The sequence below is a fragment of the Somniosus microcephalus genome, chromosome 4, assembly GCF_052327205.1.
Source record: "Somniosus microcephalus isolate GS21.2 chromosome 4, FLI_Smic_1.0, whole genome shotgun sequence".
Taxonomy (NCBI): Eukaryota; Metazoa; Chordata; class Chondrichthyes; order Squaliformes; family Somniosidae; genus Somniosus; species Somniosus microcephalus.
In genome coordinates, this window is record NC_140990.1 from 322,954,846 (window position 1) to 322,969,713 (window position 14,868).

Consider the following 14,868-nt stretch of genomic DNA (forward strand, 5'->3'; position numbering starts at 1 on the left):
GGCAGAGCATCAGCAATGGCATTCGTGATTGTATCAGGCCCACACACACATGTGCAGAGCCCTGCAGCCAACGTAACTGTTACCTCCCTGAGCTAAAAGAAGAATTGTTAACTGGAAAGAAGCACTCAGTGTGCAAAGCCATCAGCTGGATCTGACGTGTATTGAATTGTTCCTTGGAAGCAATGTGGAAACGGTGCTTCATTTTAGGGCCTTATTTTGTATAGTTGTTCTTGTCAAAATTCTTTGCTACGATATGAAGAGCCGGCACAGGCACGATGGGCTGAATGGCCTCCTTCGATGCTGTCAGATTCTGAGAATTTTTTCTTTTGCCGTTTCCTACTTGCCACTACACCACTCCAGAGGACAGTAAGAGTCAACCACATAATGTGGGACTGGAGTCGTGTATAGGGCCAGAGGTGGCAGAACATAAGAAATAGGAGCAAGAGTGGGCCATACGGCCCCTCGAGCCTGCTCCGCCATTCAGTAAGATCATGGCTGACCATCTACCTCAACTCCACTTTCCCGCCCGATCCCCATATCCCTCGATTCCAAAAATCTATCGATTTCTGTCTTGAATACACTCAACAGCAGAGCATTCACAGCCCTCTGGGGTAGAGAATTCCAAAGATTCACAACCGTCTGAGTGAAGGGGTTTCCTTCACTGAAGGATGTTAGTGAACCAGTTGTGTTTTTAGGATAGATATTTTAAATCAAATGCTCACCTTGCCTCGGTGGGAATTAAACTCACCACCTCCGACTCACTAGTCCAGCACCAGAACCCCTACACTATCGTACTGTGACCATAAACCCCAAAACACAGCTGGAGGGTTGTAACGTTGATCCTGTGGCTGTTTCAACCTGGATAAGGTCTGTGGCCAGCTTTATGTTCTGTTTTCTCTGATGAATGCCTCCCCAGTACACTTCGTCCCACGTGTCACTTTGAATGAATTGCCAACAGAAATTAAAACCAAATTTACAGTCAAGCTTTTCACTACCGATTATTAAAGTTGTAAATTTAGCATAATTTCATCCTACTCGCTGCTAGAATGGTTTAAGTTATTGCCAGCTGGAAATTTCTATCAGGAAACGTAGACTACAGTTTTATTTTTTTACAGATCATATATTTGCGGTGGAAGTGCTTTCCTGCAGGATTACTGCTCCCATTAAAATGAGTTAAATGTCTCCCAAAGTCAAAGGAAGAGGATCGGTTGAAAAAAAAAAAATTGCAGTCAGCTATCAACTGATGTTGATCAGGTTTAGATTCCAAATAAAAGATTTAGAAAATGATGCTGAAGCAGAGCCGTGAAGGTAATTTGTATTAACAACAGAAAATGCAGGAAAAACTCAGCGGGCCAGGCAACATCCGTGGAGAGAAATTAGAGTCAACGTTTCGGGTCAAAACCCTTTGTCAAGACTAAAGAGGCACAGGGAATGAAATGGATTAAAAGGCCAGGCTGGGAGAGAACAAAAGAGAAGTGAAGAGACATTAAGAGGTATTCAAAACGAGACGAGATGGTGATAGGACTAGTGGAGACAAAAGACAGCTCTAGATAATTTGTATGTTTGAACAGCATTCTATCACCTTTCTCCGCTCCACCCTATAGTAAAAGCACCTCTCGTTGATTGAAGCATGATATGGAATTATGTAGATGCTCTTGAAGGTTTTAAAAGCATCCTCCCTAAAGCATTTTTGGAATCATAGAGCCATGTGGTATTTTCCTCTTTTTTTGCCCCTCTCAGGGAGATTACAAGACTGCCTGGGGGGGCGGGGGGGTGCCGGGGAGGTGGCGGGGGGGAGGTGGGAAGAAGTGTCAGCCATGATGCTCCAGCCATCATGTTGTGGTGCAGGCATGATGGACCAGCTGGTCTTGCCCTGCCCGTCAATTTATGTTCGTCTACAATGATACAGCGCAGATTGAGGCCATTCGGCCCATCGTGCCTGTGCCGGCGCTTTGCAAGAGCTATCCAGTTAGTCACACTCCACCTGCCCCATCCCCGTAGCCCTGCAAATTTTTCCCCGTCAAGTATTTATCTAGTTCCCCTTTGAAAATTACTATTGAATCTGCTCCCACCGCCCCCCCCCCCCACCCCCCGCATTTAGACAGTGCATCCCAGATCATCATAACTCACTGTTTTTAAAAAATCTCCTCGTCTCCCCCTCGGGTTCGTTTGCCAATTACCTTAAATCGGCGTCCTCTGGTTTACCGACCCTCCTGCCACAGTGTGACACTTGAATTGACCAACAAGCATAAAAAGTAGAGGGGCGGAATCTTGCTACTTTGCTTTTGCAAAGGAGCCTGGAGTTAGATAGGGAAAATTCCACATGTTTTGGTGCGAGGAACGAGTTAAAAAAAATATGAAAACACTTGAAAACACTCAGCATCTGGTACAAGCTAAGAATGTTAGTAAGAAGTAACCAACACATGATCTCACCCAGCTGGCAGCATTCGGCTTATGATCATGCCTAGATGACATCAGCATTATTACACCTAACAAATTGGTTTGTGTAATTTCCCTCAAGACCGGCTTGTTAACAAGCAAAAGATCCCAGTTTTTAATTTAAGCATGATGTAGGTGACAAAATGGGTTTTGATAACCAGTTGCAGAGAAACGTGCAGTGTCTGGACTGAATGATAAATTCATTTGGAAAAGGAAGAAGTGGAATACAGACAGGAAAGGAGGCGAAAAGTCCCGTCAAATTCTGATGTTTGTGTCTTGGGGGACTGGGTGGTGCAGCGATTAGTTCACTGTCTTTTCACTTGTACTTGGGCTCAAACCCAGGCCAGAGTGAAGGAATAAACATATCCTTTCTCCATCCAGCTGTAAGGGTCTGGTGTAAAGGAGATTAGGATCAGCTGTGCCACTGTGAAGGAATGATGGAGCCAATAAATGGGAAGGAAAAATGGAAGCTCAGTCATTTTGGGTGGCTCCTAAAAGGAAAGACTTGCATTTATATAGTGCCGTTCATAACCTCAGGACGCCCCAAAGTGCCAATTAAGTACTTTTGAAGTGTTGTAATGTAGGAAACGCAGCAGCCAATTTGCGTACAGCAAGATCCCACAAGCAGCAATGTGATAATGACCAGATAATTTTTTTTTAAGTGATGTTGATTGAGGGATAAATACTGGCCAGGACACCGAGGAGAACGCCCCTGCTCCTCATCAAAATAGTACCATGGAATCTTTTACATCAGATGGGGCCTTGGTTTAATGTCTCATCCGAGAGGCTCCTACATTTCTTCTGGAGGTCAGCTGCAGAATAGCATAGAAAATAGGAGCAGGAGTAGGCCATTCGGCCCTTTGAGCCTGCTCCGCCATTCAATATGATCACGGCTGATCCTCTATCTCAATACCATATTCCCGCTCTCTCCCCAGACCCCTTGATGCCTTTTGTGTCTAGAAATCTATCTATCTCCTTCTTAAATATATTCAGTGACTTGGCCTCCACAACCTTCTGTGGTAGAGAATTCCACAGGTTCACCACCCTCTGAGTGAAGAAAGTTCTCCTCATCTCAGTCCTAAATGTCCTACCCCGTATCCTGAGACTGTGACCCCTCATTCTAGACCCCCCAGCCAGGGGAAACATCTTCCCTGCATCCAGTCTGTCTAGCCCTGTCAGAATTTTATGCGTTTCAATGAGATCCCCTCTCATTCTTCTAAACTCGAGTGAATACAGGCCTAGTCGACCCAATCTCTCCTCATACGACAGTCCTGCCATCCCAGGAATCAGTCTGGTGAACCTTCGCTGCACTCCCTCTATGGCAAGTATATCCTTTCTTAGGTAAGGAGACCAAAACTGCACACAGTACTCCAGGTGTGGTCTCACCAAGGCCCTGTATAACTGTAGTAAGACATCCTTACTCCTGTACTCAAATCCTCTTGCAATGAAGGCCAACATACCATTTGCCTTCCTAATTGCTTGCTGCACCTGCATGTTTACTTTCAGTGACTGGTGTACAAGGACACCCAGATCCCTTTGTACATCAACATTTCCCAATCTATCACCATTTAAATAATACTCTGCCTTTCTGTTTTTCCGACCGAAGTGGATAACTTCACATTTATCCACGTTATGCTGCATCTGCCATGTATTTGCCCACTCACTCAACTTGTCTAAATCGCATCAATGGAGATCAATTAAGGGGTGTCGTGCAAGGGGACTGAAATCCCAATAATGGTGCACTAACATGTACATTTCTTTAGTAGGACGTAATCTGGTCTGACTTTGGGTTCCCTGGGAGAGATGGACGAGACAGCACACTGTGGATTGGCAGCGAAGCAGCAAACACCCCCTGTCACCTTGATACTTACGGATGCAATCTGGTGCTGCAAGTGCAAGGAAGGTACCGCTAAATTCATTTTAGATATCTTCCCCCTTTTTACTTGCCACTTCCCCTCTTCCCATGCTACTCATAGTTTGCTGACTGAGATGACAGGGAAATGGCTTCCTCCTCCCCCCTGCCATTGCATGTTCTACAAATGGTAATTAAGAGGAACGCCGCAATGGTTTCCCTAGATAGCTTAGTGGGTAAAAACAAAACACTGAAACATAACAACAACAACAATAACTACTTTATATAGCGCCTTTAACGTAGTAAAACGTCACAAGGCGCTGCACAGGAGTATTTTAAGACAAAAAATTTGACACCGAGCCACGTAAGGATAAATTAGGGCAAGTGACCAAAAGCTTGGTCAAAGAGGTAGTTTTTAAAGAGCGTCTTAAAGGAGGAAAGAGAGGTAGCGAGGTGGAGAGGTTTAGGGAGGGAATTCCAGAGCTTAGGGCCCAGGCAACAGAAGGCATGGCTGCCAAAGGTTGAGCGATTATAATTAGGGATGCTCAAGAGGGCAGAATTAGAGGAGCGCAGAGATCTCGGGGGCGGGGGGGTTGTGGGGCTGGAGGAGATTACAGAGATAGGGAGGGGCAAGGCCATGGAGGGATTTGAAAACAAGGATGAGAATTTTGAAATCGAGGCGCTGCTTAACCGGGAGCCAATGTAGGTCAGCGAGCATGTGTGTGATGGGTGAACAGGACTTGATGCGAGTTAGGACACTGGCAGCCGAATTTTGGGTGACCTCAAGTTTACGTAGGGTGGAATGTGGGAGGCCAGCCAGGAGTGCGTTGGAATAGTCAAGTCTCGAGGTAACAAAGGCATGGATGAGGGTTTCAGCAGCGGATGAGGTGAGGCAAGGCCCGAGTAGAATCATAGAATGGTTACAGCACAGAAGGATGCCATTCGGCATGTCTAGCCTGAGCCGGCTCTCTTTTTACTTGCCACTTCCCCTCTTCCCATGCTACTCATAGTTTGCTGACTGAGATGACAGGGAAATGGCTTCCTCCTCCCCCCTGCCATTGCATGTTCTACAAATGGCAATTAAGAGGAACGCTGCAATGGTTTCCCTAGATAGCTTAGTGGGTAAAAACAAAACACTGAACCCTAACAACAACAACTTTATATAGCGCCTTTAACATAGTAAAACGTCCCAAGGCACTGCACAGGAGTATTTTAAGACAAAAAATTTGACACCGAGCCACATAAGGATAAATTAGGGCAGTTGACCAAAAGCTTGGTCAAATAGAATCATAGACTAGTTTCAGCACAGAAGGATGCCATTCGGCATGTCTAGCCTGTGCTGTAGTCCTGCAATTTTTTTTTCTTCAGGTACTTATCCAATTCCCTTTTGAACGCCGCGATTGAATCTGCCTCCAGCACCCTTTCAGGCAGCGCATTCCAGATCCTAACCACTGGCTGCGTAAAAAAGTCTTTCCTCATGTTGCCTTTGGTTCTTTTGCCAATCACCTTAAATCTGTGTCCTCTGGTTCTCGACCCTTCCACCAATGGGAACAGTTTTCTACTCCAATGGGAACAGCTTTCTACTCTGTCCACACAGACAGAAGGGTTCGGATTCAATTCCTGTACTGCACTGAATTTAGCAGATCTTCGCCAGGCAACCGGGTGGGGATTTACAGTTGACCTCAGCACCCCTGGGTCTACGGAAGAAAAAAAAGACTTGAGTTTCTATAGTGCCTTTCATGATCTCAGGATGCCCCAAAGCGCTTTACAGCCAATGAAGTACTTTTGAAGTGCAGTGACTGTTGTAATGTAAATACAGCAGCCAATTTGTGCACAACAAGCTCCCAAAAACAGCTATGTGATAGAGTCATAGTTATACAGCACAGAAAGAGGCCCTTCGGCCCATCTTGTCCGCGCCGGCCATCAAGCCCTGTCTATTCTAATCCCATTTTCCAGCACTTGGTCCGTAGCCTTGTATGTTATGGCGTTTCAAGTGCTCATCTCAATGCTTCTTGAATGTTGTGAGGGTTCCTGCCTCTACCACCCTTTCAGGCAGTGAGTTCCAGATTCCAACCACCCTCTGGGTGAAAAAGTTTCTCCTCAAATCCCCTCTAAACCTCCTGCCCCTTATCTTGAATCTATGCCCCCTTGTTATGGACCCCTCTATGACCAAATGATCTGTTTTAGGAGTTGGTTTCGATGTTGGCCAGGACACTGAGGAGAATTCCTATAATCTTCTTTGATATTGCCATGGGATCTTTTACATCCACCTGAGTGGCCGACGAGGGACCTAAAAATCAATTGGAGTTCCCGATACAACTACCAGATGTCGATTAGCGTGTGTGTGTGTGGACATTGGATGAGGACAGTCTCAGATTTGGCTATCCCATGGGGCACGCCACTGTCAGACAGCTTGTTGACACTCGCCGTCTCTCAAAGCTCACACCTGAAGGACGGCCAAGGCACTCGATGGCTACAGGTGCTGATGGAACTGTATGGTAGCAAGAGTCATGCCTTTAGGCGAAGAGAGATAATTGTCAATTATAAAAAGATACATAAGAATTGTCTTCGGTAATGAATTTTCTCTCCTTTGCCGTGGAGAAACGTTGACCCCTTGCTGGATTGTTCCATTTCACGGTGTGGTCAAAAACTGGAGCTTGTTAAGTTTGTGGGTGCAAAATGAAAGATATTTGAAAAAGGGCTGCATAGGGGGTTTGTTAGTACAATGCAGGCACAAGGTACTAAAGGAAAGCAGGGATAGGAAGTTGGTTAAAGGACAGAAACCAGAGTGATGGTTAATGAATTGTTTTGGACAGGAGGGATGTAAATCGTGATATCGGGGTCAGTGTTGGGATTTTTTAAATTTGTTCCTGGGATGTGGGTGTTTCTGGCAAGCCCAGCATTTATTGCCCATCCCTAATTGCCCTTGAGAAGGTGGTGGTGAGTCACCTTGAACCGCTGCACTCCATGTGGTGAAGGTACTCCTATAGTGCTATTAGGGAGGGAGTTCCAGAATTTTGACCCAGCGACGATGAAGGGTCGGCGATAAATGTTCAAGTCAGATGGTGTGTGACTTGGAGGGGAACTTGGAGGTGGTGGTGTTCCCATGCGCCTGCTGTCCTTGTCCTTCTAGGTGGAGGTCGCGGGTTTGGGAGGTGCTGCCGAAGAAGCCTTGCCGAATTTCTGCAGTGCATCCTGTACGCACTGCAGCCATGGTACACCAGTGGTGGAGGGAGTGAATGTTTAAAGTGGTGAATGCGGTGCCAATCAAGTGGGCTGCTTTGTCCTGGATGGTGTTGAGCTTCTTGAGTGTTGTTGGAACTGCACTCATCCAGGCAAGTGGAGAGTATTCCATCACACTCCTTACTTGTGCCTTGTAGATGGTGGAAAGGCTTTGGGGAGTCAGGAGGTGAGACACTCGCCGCAGAATACCTAGCCTCTGACCTGCTCTTTTAGCCACGGTATTCATATGGCTGGTCCAGTTAAGTTTCTGGTCAGTGGTAACCCCCAGGGTGTTGATGGTGGGGGATTCGGCGATGGTAATGACATTGAATGTCAGGGGGAGGTGGTTAGTTGTGAAGAAACTGTTCCCACTTGTGGGTGAGTCCAGAATAATGTGTGGGGGGTGGGGGTAAATATAAGATATCCCCATACAAATCGAATAAAGAATTTAGGAGGAATTTCTTTGCACAGAGTGGTGAGAATGTGGAACTCGCTACCACGTGGAGGGGTTTTACATAGATTTACAGAGGATATACGGCACAGAAACAGGCCATTCGGCCCAACCAGTCCATGCCGGTGTTTATGCTCCACTCGACCCTCCTCTCATCTTTCCTCATCTAACTCGATCAGCGTAACCCTCTATTCCCGTCTCCCTCATATGCTTATCTAACCGCCCCTTAATTGCATCTGTACTATTCACTTCAATCACTCCCTGTGGTAGCGAGTTTCACATTCTCACCACTCTGGGTAAAATTAATTCATTTTTAAAAATATGTATTCAATTTTAATGGGGAAGGTTTTTTTTCTCAAAATGTTGCCGCCCAGCTTCGAACCGGGGACCTTATGAGTGTGAGGCGAACATGATGACCACAACGCTAATGAAGCAGATAGCGTTGATGCATTTACGGGAAGGCTTGGTGATGCAAGAAAAAGGGAATAGAGGGATACGGGGGAGCAATTGGAAAGAGCTAAGTAAGGTGGGAGGAGGCTCATGTGGAGCATAAACACCGGCATAGACCAGTTGGGTCGAATGGCCTGTTTCTGTGTTTTAGATTCTGTGTAATTCTCTGCAGATTAGGGTATTAATTAATTAATAAAGAACAAACTAGCATTTAAATAGTATTTTTCACATCGTTAGGACAATCCATCATGCATAGAAGTCATTTCAAAGTGCTTTCCAGAGTGGTGAGAAGGGTGGGCGCTGAACAGCAGGGACAAATAGGAGATATCGGTTACAGTTGGAGGTGGATTGCTTGTCCTTGTTTGTCTTTGTCACTATTTTCCTTTTATTCCTTTGTTTTTGCGGTATTTTTCTTTCACTTCTGTCAGGCTGCCCCTTTTTCACTTTTTTAACCAATGCATCGCCAGTCTTTGCAACATCAAGATTATTTGAGATTCTTGGAAAATGTACTGCATATTTTAAGGAATTACCTATTTTATGACTTTTTTTCTTTGCCCTCCTTTCTTCCTGGCGTAGTTTCACTTCCGCTACCTCGGCCAAGTGGCCATTATTCATGTGTGGGCCTTGCCGCTTAGTGTTGCCTGGCTATTGACTCTACCATTCAATTAGATCATGGCTGAACTGTGTCTTAACTCCATTTACCCGCCTTGGTTCCATATCCCTTAATACCCTCGCCTAACAAAAATCTATCAATCTCAGTTTTGAAATTTTCCATTGACCCTCAGCCTCAACAACTTTCTGAGGGAGAGAGTTCCAGTTTTCCACTACCCTTTGTGTGAAGAAATGCTTCCTGGCATCACCCCTGAACGGCCTAGCTCCAATGTTAAGGTTCTGCCCCCTTTGTTCTGGACTCCCCCCACCAGAGGAAATAGTTTCTCTCTAATTTAATCCTTTAATCATCTTAAACACCTCGATTAGATTAACCATTAATCTTCTGTACCCAAGGGAATACAAGCCTTATTAATATTATTAATTGATCACAATTACTGTGTTAGTAGTTCAAGAAAGTGGATGCTACTAAGAACATAAGAAATAGGAGCAGGAGTAGGCCATACAGCCCCTCGAGCCTGCTCCGCCATTCAATAAGATCATGGCTGATCTTCTACCTTAGTCCACTCCTGTAACACCCCCAGCACCCCTTCCCCTTCGCCCGGCACCTTCCCGTGCAAGCGCAGGAGATGCAACACCTGCCCTTATAACTCCCCCCTTCCCACTGTCCAGGGCCCCAAACACCCCTTCCAGGTGAAACAGCGATTTACTTGTACTTCTTGCAATCTAGTATACTGTATTCGCTGCTCACGATGTGGTCTCCTCTACATTGGGGAGACCAAAGGCAGATTGGGTGACCGCTTTGCGGAACACCTCCGTTCAGTCCATAAGGATGACCCCGAGCTTCCGGTCGCTTGTCACTTTAATTCACCGCTCCACTCCCACTCAGACCTCATTGTCCTCGGCCTCTTGCATTGTTCCATGGAAGCTCAGCGTAAGCTCGAGGAACAGCACCTCATCTTTCGATGAGTCATTTTACAGCCCTCTGGACTCAACATAGAGTTCAACAATTTCAGATCATAACCTCGGCCCCTATCCTATATATATTTTTTATCCACACTTTTTGTTTGTGCCTTTTTTTCTTCTCTCCCACAGGGCAGCTGTCTTTCATTCTGCCAGCGCAATTCACACTTCATCTAGAGCCATCCTTTGTTTCTTAACCTGTCCCATTACCATCTCGCCTCGCCTTGAATCTCTCTTAATGTCTCTTAACTTCTCCTGCCTTCTATCCTATCACAGACCTTCCCTTTTGTTCTTTCATCCCCTCCCCCATTTCCCAGCCCCTAAACTTGCTTTAAAATCTGTTCCATTTTGTTGTATCCGTGTGTTAATAGAGACACTGAAGACAGGAGTTGGTTTCACAGGTGTTTACTGAACAAAGTCTGGAGGGGAACTAACTGATACAACACAATATACAGGCTTATATAGCCCGAGTGGCCATTACCGGCATTACAGTACACAGGGGGCTCTTAAAGGCACATACACTACAATTCCTCCCCTTTTAGCCAACCAGTACATAATATTTTAAGTAATCATTAATTACATGTTACAAGAAAAATAATCTACACATTGCTGCAGTTAATTAATTATAAGTCAGTCTCTCTGGAGGCTTCCTGACTCGGTCCGGATAACGCCTCGGTGGTGTAGTAGTTTCTGGTGGTGTAGTAGGTTCTTTTGGCAAGGCTGATTCGGCTTGAATGCCAGTGTCGGGTTCATCGGGTTCTAGTATCACCGGATCGGAGGTAGATATGGGTATCTCTACTTCATCGTTAGGCGTATAGCATTGTGGTGTAGGTTGTCCCTTTTCGGATGACTCTATGATTTGGTCAGCATGGCGCCTTATTATGCTTTCTCCGATGTCCACGGTATACATCAGCGGTCCTAGTCGTGTGCAGATAGTTCCAGGCTGCCATTTCTCGGTACGGTAGTCCCGGGCCAAAACTTGTTGACCTATCTGGAAGGATCTAGTTGGCCTTTTATTCATGCCTTGAAATTGCCGGTTCTCCACGTCCCTTCTGATGTTTGGCTTGATCAAATCCAGCCGGCATCTTAGGCTTCTATTGAAGAACATCATGGCGGGAGTTTGGTTTGTAACCATATGTGTTGCATTCCTGTATGCAAATAAGAAGTTATCCACCTTGTGCTGAAGGTTTATGTCTTCATTACCCATGGCCTTAATGGCCGCCTTGAAGGTCTGGACAAACCTTTCAGCCAATCCATTGGTGGCGGGATGGTATGGGGCGGACGTGTAGTGCTTAACCCCATTGTTTTTTAAGAACTTCCTGAATTCTTCGGACATGAATTGCGGTCCATTATCAGAACAGATCTGTTCAGGCAGCCCATTCCTGGCAAATATGGTCCTTAATACTGTGATGGTTTTTTCCGTGGTGGTGGAGGACATCTTTATTACCTCCGGCCACTTGGAGTGTGCATCAACCGCGATTAAGAACATTGAGTCCATAAATGGACCAGCAAAGTTGATGTGTACCCTTTGCCAGGGAGATGAGGGCCACTCCCATGGATGTAGAGGGGCTTGTGGTGGAGCGTTTTGGACCTTCTGGCATCCTAGGCAGCTCTTGGTCATTTCTTCGATGTCTCCATCGATACCTGGCCACCATACAAACGCCCTGGCTAGGTTCTTCATTTTCACTCCACCCAGATGCCCCTCGTGAAGCTCCTTTAGAACTTTATCCTGGAGTTTGGGTGGAATCACCACTCTGGATCCACACATCAAGGTTCCTCGGCACACTGACAGCTGTTCTCTTCTTTGCGAGAATGCTGGCAACAGTGGTTCGCCATGTGCTGGCCATCCCTTCACCGTTAAGTCGTAGACTCGTGAGAGAGTCGGGTCATTTCTAGTTTCCCTTTCAATGGCAGAATTTGTTACTGGTAGACATTCCACTATGGTTGAGTGGAACATCTCCACTGGGTCTACTGTAGGTGCCTCTTCTACCATTGGCAACGGTAGGCGCGATAAACCGTCAGCATTCCCATGCTGTTTTGATCCTTTGTATTCTATGTTGTATTGGTGTGCCCCTAGAAAAAGGGACCACCTCTGTAGCCTTTGCGCTGTCATAATGGGAACACCCTTTTTAGGGTTGAATATGGAGATGAGGGGTTGATGGTCAGTCAACAAGGTAAATTTTTGTCCATGTAGGTAATGGTTGAATTTCTTCACTCCCCATACCAGGCTGAGTGCTTCCCTGTCGATTTGGGCATAGTTACGCTCAGCTGAGTTCAATGAGCGTGACGCAAAAGCTATCGGCCGTTCCGAGCCATCAGGGAATTTATGCGATAATACTGCTCCTACGCCGTAAGGGGATGCATCGCACGCCAGTCTGATTGGCAGTGATGGGTTGTAATGAGCCAAAACTTCTTTGGACGTGATTAAGTCTTTGCATTTATGGAAGGCACGTTTACAGTCTTCGCTCCATTTCCAAATTACTCCTGTTTGTAGCAGTTCATTAAGAGGGTGCAGAAGAGTTGATAAGTTCGGTAAAAATTTATGATAGTAATTTATTAATCCCAGGAACGACCTTAATTGTGAAACATTTTCAGGTGCTGGGGCTTTTATGACTGCTTCAATTTTTTCAGGTGACTTATGCAACCCTTCCTTATTAATTATGTGGCCACAATATGATATTTGATTCTGGAAAAATTCGCACTTGGGGCGATTTGCTCGTAGGTCCCATTCTCTCAGCCTAGTGAGCACCTGCTCCAAATTGGCAAGGTGCTCGTTGTCGTTTTCTCCTGTTACAAGGATGTCGTCTTGGTAACATTGAGTCCCCGGAATCCCTTGGAGGACTTGCTCCATAGCTCTTTGCCAGATAGCTAGAGCGGATGCTACTCCGAAAACCAGTCGATTGCACTGGTACAGACCTTTGTGTGTATTTATCGTGAGATACTTTTTAGAGGCCTCTTCAACCTCCATCTGTAGATATGCCTGTGCCAAGTCAATTTTGGTGAAACGTTTCCCTCCGGATAGTGAGGCGAAAATATCTTCTATCCTCGGAAGAGGATACTGTACCGTGTGAAGGACCGGGTTTACAGTCACCTTGAAGTCTCCACAGATGCGAATTTTTCTCTGTTCTTCAGATTTATCATTATTCAACGCTTTCTTCATGACTGGGACGATGGGTGTTGCCCACTCGCTCCAATCTATTTTGGATAATATGCCTGCCTTTTCCAAATTCTCCAGCTCTGCCTCGACTGCTGGACGAATTGCGTATGGCACCGGTCTTGCCTTAAAAAACTTGGGAATTGCCGCATCTTCCACTTTTATTGAGGCGGTGATGCCTTTCAAGGTTCCTAGTTTCTCTTGAAACACTTCTTTGGCGTTGGCCAAGATGTCTTTTAATCGTTCAGGTATGACGTCATCATCGTTTTTTTCCTTACTGGTCACCGTCAGTGCCTGAATGGAGTGCCAGTCTAAATGTATTTTCCTGATCCATTCACGTCCCAACAGCGGTGGACCACCATCTTGTAGAACGTATAAATACAACTTTTGTATTTCCTTGCCGTTGTATACAACAGGCACCCTTATTTTTCCTTTGGGGTATACTTTCTGCCCCGTATATGTTTTCAAGATAATGGATGTGTCTTTTAAAGGTATATGCGGAAATAGCCGCTCGTAATCCCGTCGATTTATGACGGTCAGAGCTGATCCTGTATCTAGCTCCATTTTAACTGGGGACCCTGCTATCGTGAGGGTAACCCAAATGGTCTGGTAATCTTCTTTGGCAATTACATTATGTAATTTGAGACAGCTTAGTCTCTTGTTTTCGGAGTCGCTATCGCTCTTCTGGTCTTCGGAGCTACTGTCCGTCATCATTTGTACCTTTCTGTACTTTTCTTTATTGATTTTTTTTTTCCTGTCCGTGGATTTTTTTTGTCCAGATCGGCATACCCGTGCAATGTGTCCAATCTTTCCGCATTGCCTGCATGCTTTGTCCTTGAACCAGCAGTCCCTCTGGTCATGGGTGGATCTGCTGCAGCGATAACATCTCTCGAAACCCTGTGTCATTTCATGGGTGCCGAAGTCCTGTGTCTTTTGTTGTATCTCTGCAGCTCCTCTTGCGGCTGCTTCGTATGATACAGCCATACTGAAAGCCTTGTCCAGTGTTAAATCTTTTTCAGAAAGCAGCCTTTTCTGTGTTCCTTCACTTAGGAGACCACAGACAAATTTGTCTCAAAGATAATCTGCTAGTCCTGCCCCGAATTGGCAGTGCTTTGATAGCTTTCTTAATTCTGTGAGGTAATCAGCGTTACTTTCATTATTGTGTTGATTCCTCTTGAAGAATTTGAATCGTTCCGCTATCAGCAGCGGTGTTGGGTTTAAGTGCTCCTGTAGGGTATCAACAATTTCTTTAAAATTCTTGTCCTTTGGTTTGGCTGGAGTGATTAAGTTTCGTAACAGCCCGTATGTCTTTGCGCCCATTAGATTTAGAAGTACTGAGGCTTTTTTTCATTTTCTATTCCATTTGCGGTGCAATATACCTCCACTCTTTCCACATGTGTGGTCCAATCCTCTATCTCGTTATCAAAAGCATCAATATTGCCAGACTTAGGCATCCTAGAAAAAAAATGGCGCTTCCCGCGCTTTTCTTTCTTTTCTGCAGAAAAGATATGGCGCTTCCCGGCCGCTGCTGCCGATGACAACGCTGTTTCCCGCGGGTTTCCCTTTTTATTTATTTATTTACAGGTGGAGACTCGTTCCCGCCGGACTCTCTCTGCTAGGTCTGAACGCCGACCTGCTTGCAGCGCCGGCCGTCTCCCGAGTGCTCCTTCCCCGTCTGTTACTGCTTGCCTCCGCCTTCGCTGCTTGGCCTAGCTGCAGAGCCAGCCG

General features: G+C 45.8%; 1 protein-coding gene across 3 annotated transcripts in view; it reads left to right on the top strand.

Annotated features, from left to right (window-relative positions):
- hspbap1 (hspb associated protein 1) overlaps positions 1–14,868 on the top strand; it is a 126,555-nt gene that overhangs the window by 64,019 nt on the left and 47,668 nt on the right. For 2 of the 3 annotated variants that reach the window (XM_085986844.1, XM_085986846.1), the window contains exon 4: positions 4,206–4,342. The exons of the other annotated variant lie outside the window; for it this stretch is intronic. In XM_085986844.1, the coding sequence (XP_085842970.1) occupies positions 4,206–4,342 (137 nt within the window). The remainder of the gene's footprint in view (positions 1–4,205; positions 4,343–14,868) is intronic. 3 annotated transcript variants of the gene reach the window in all.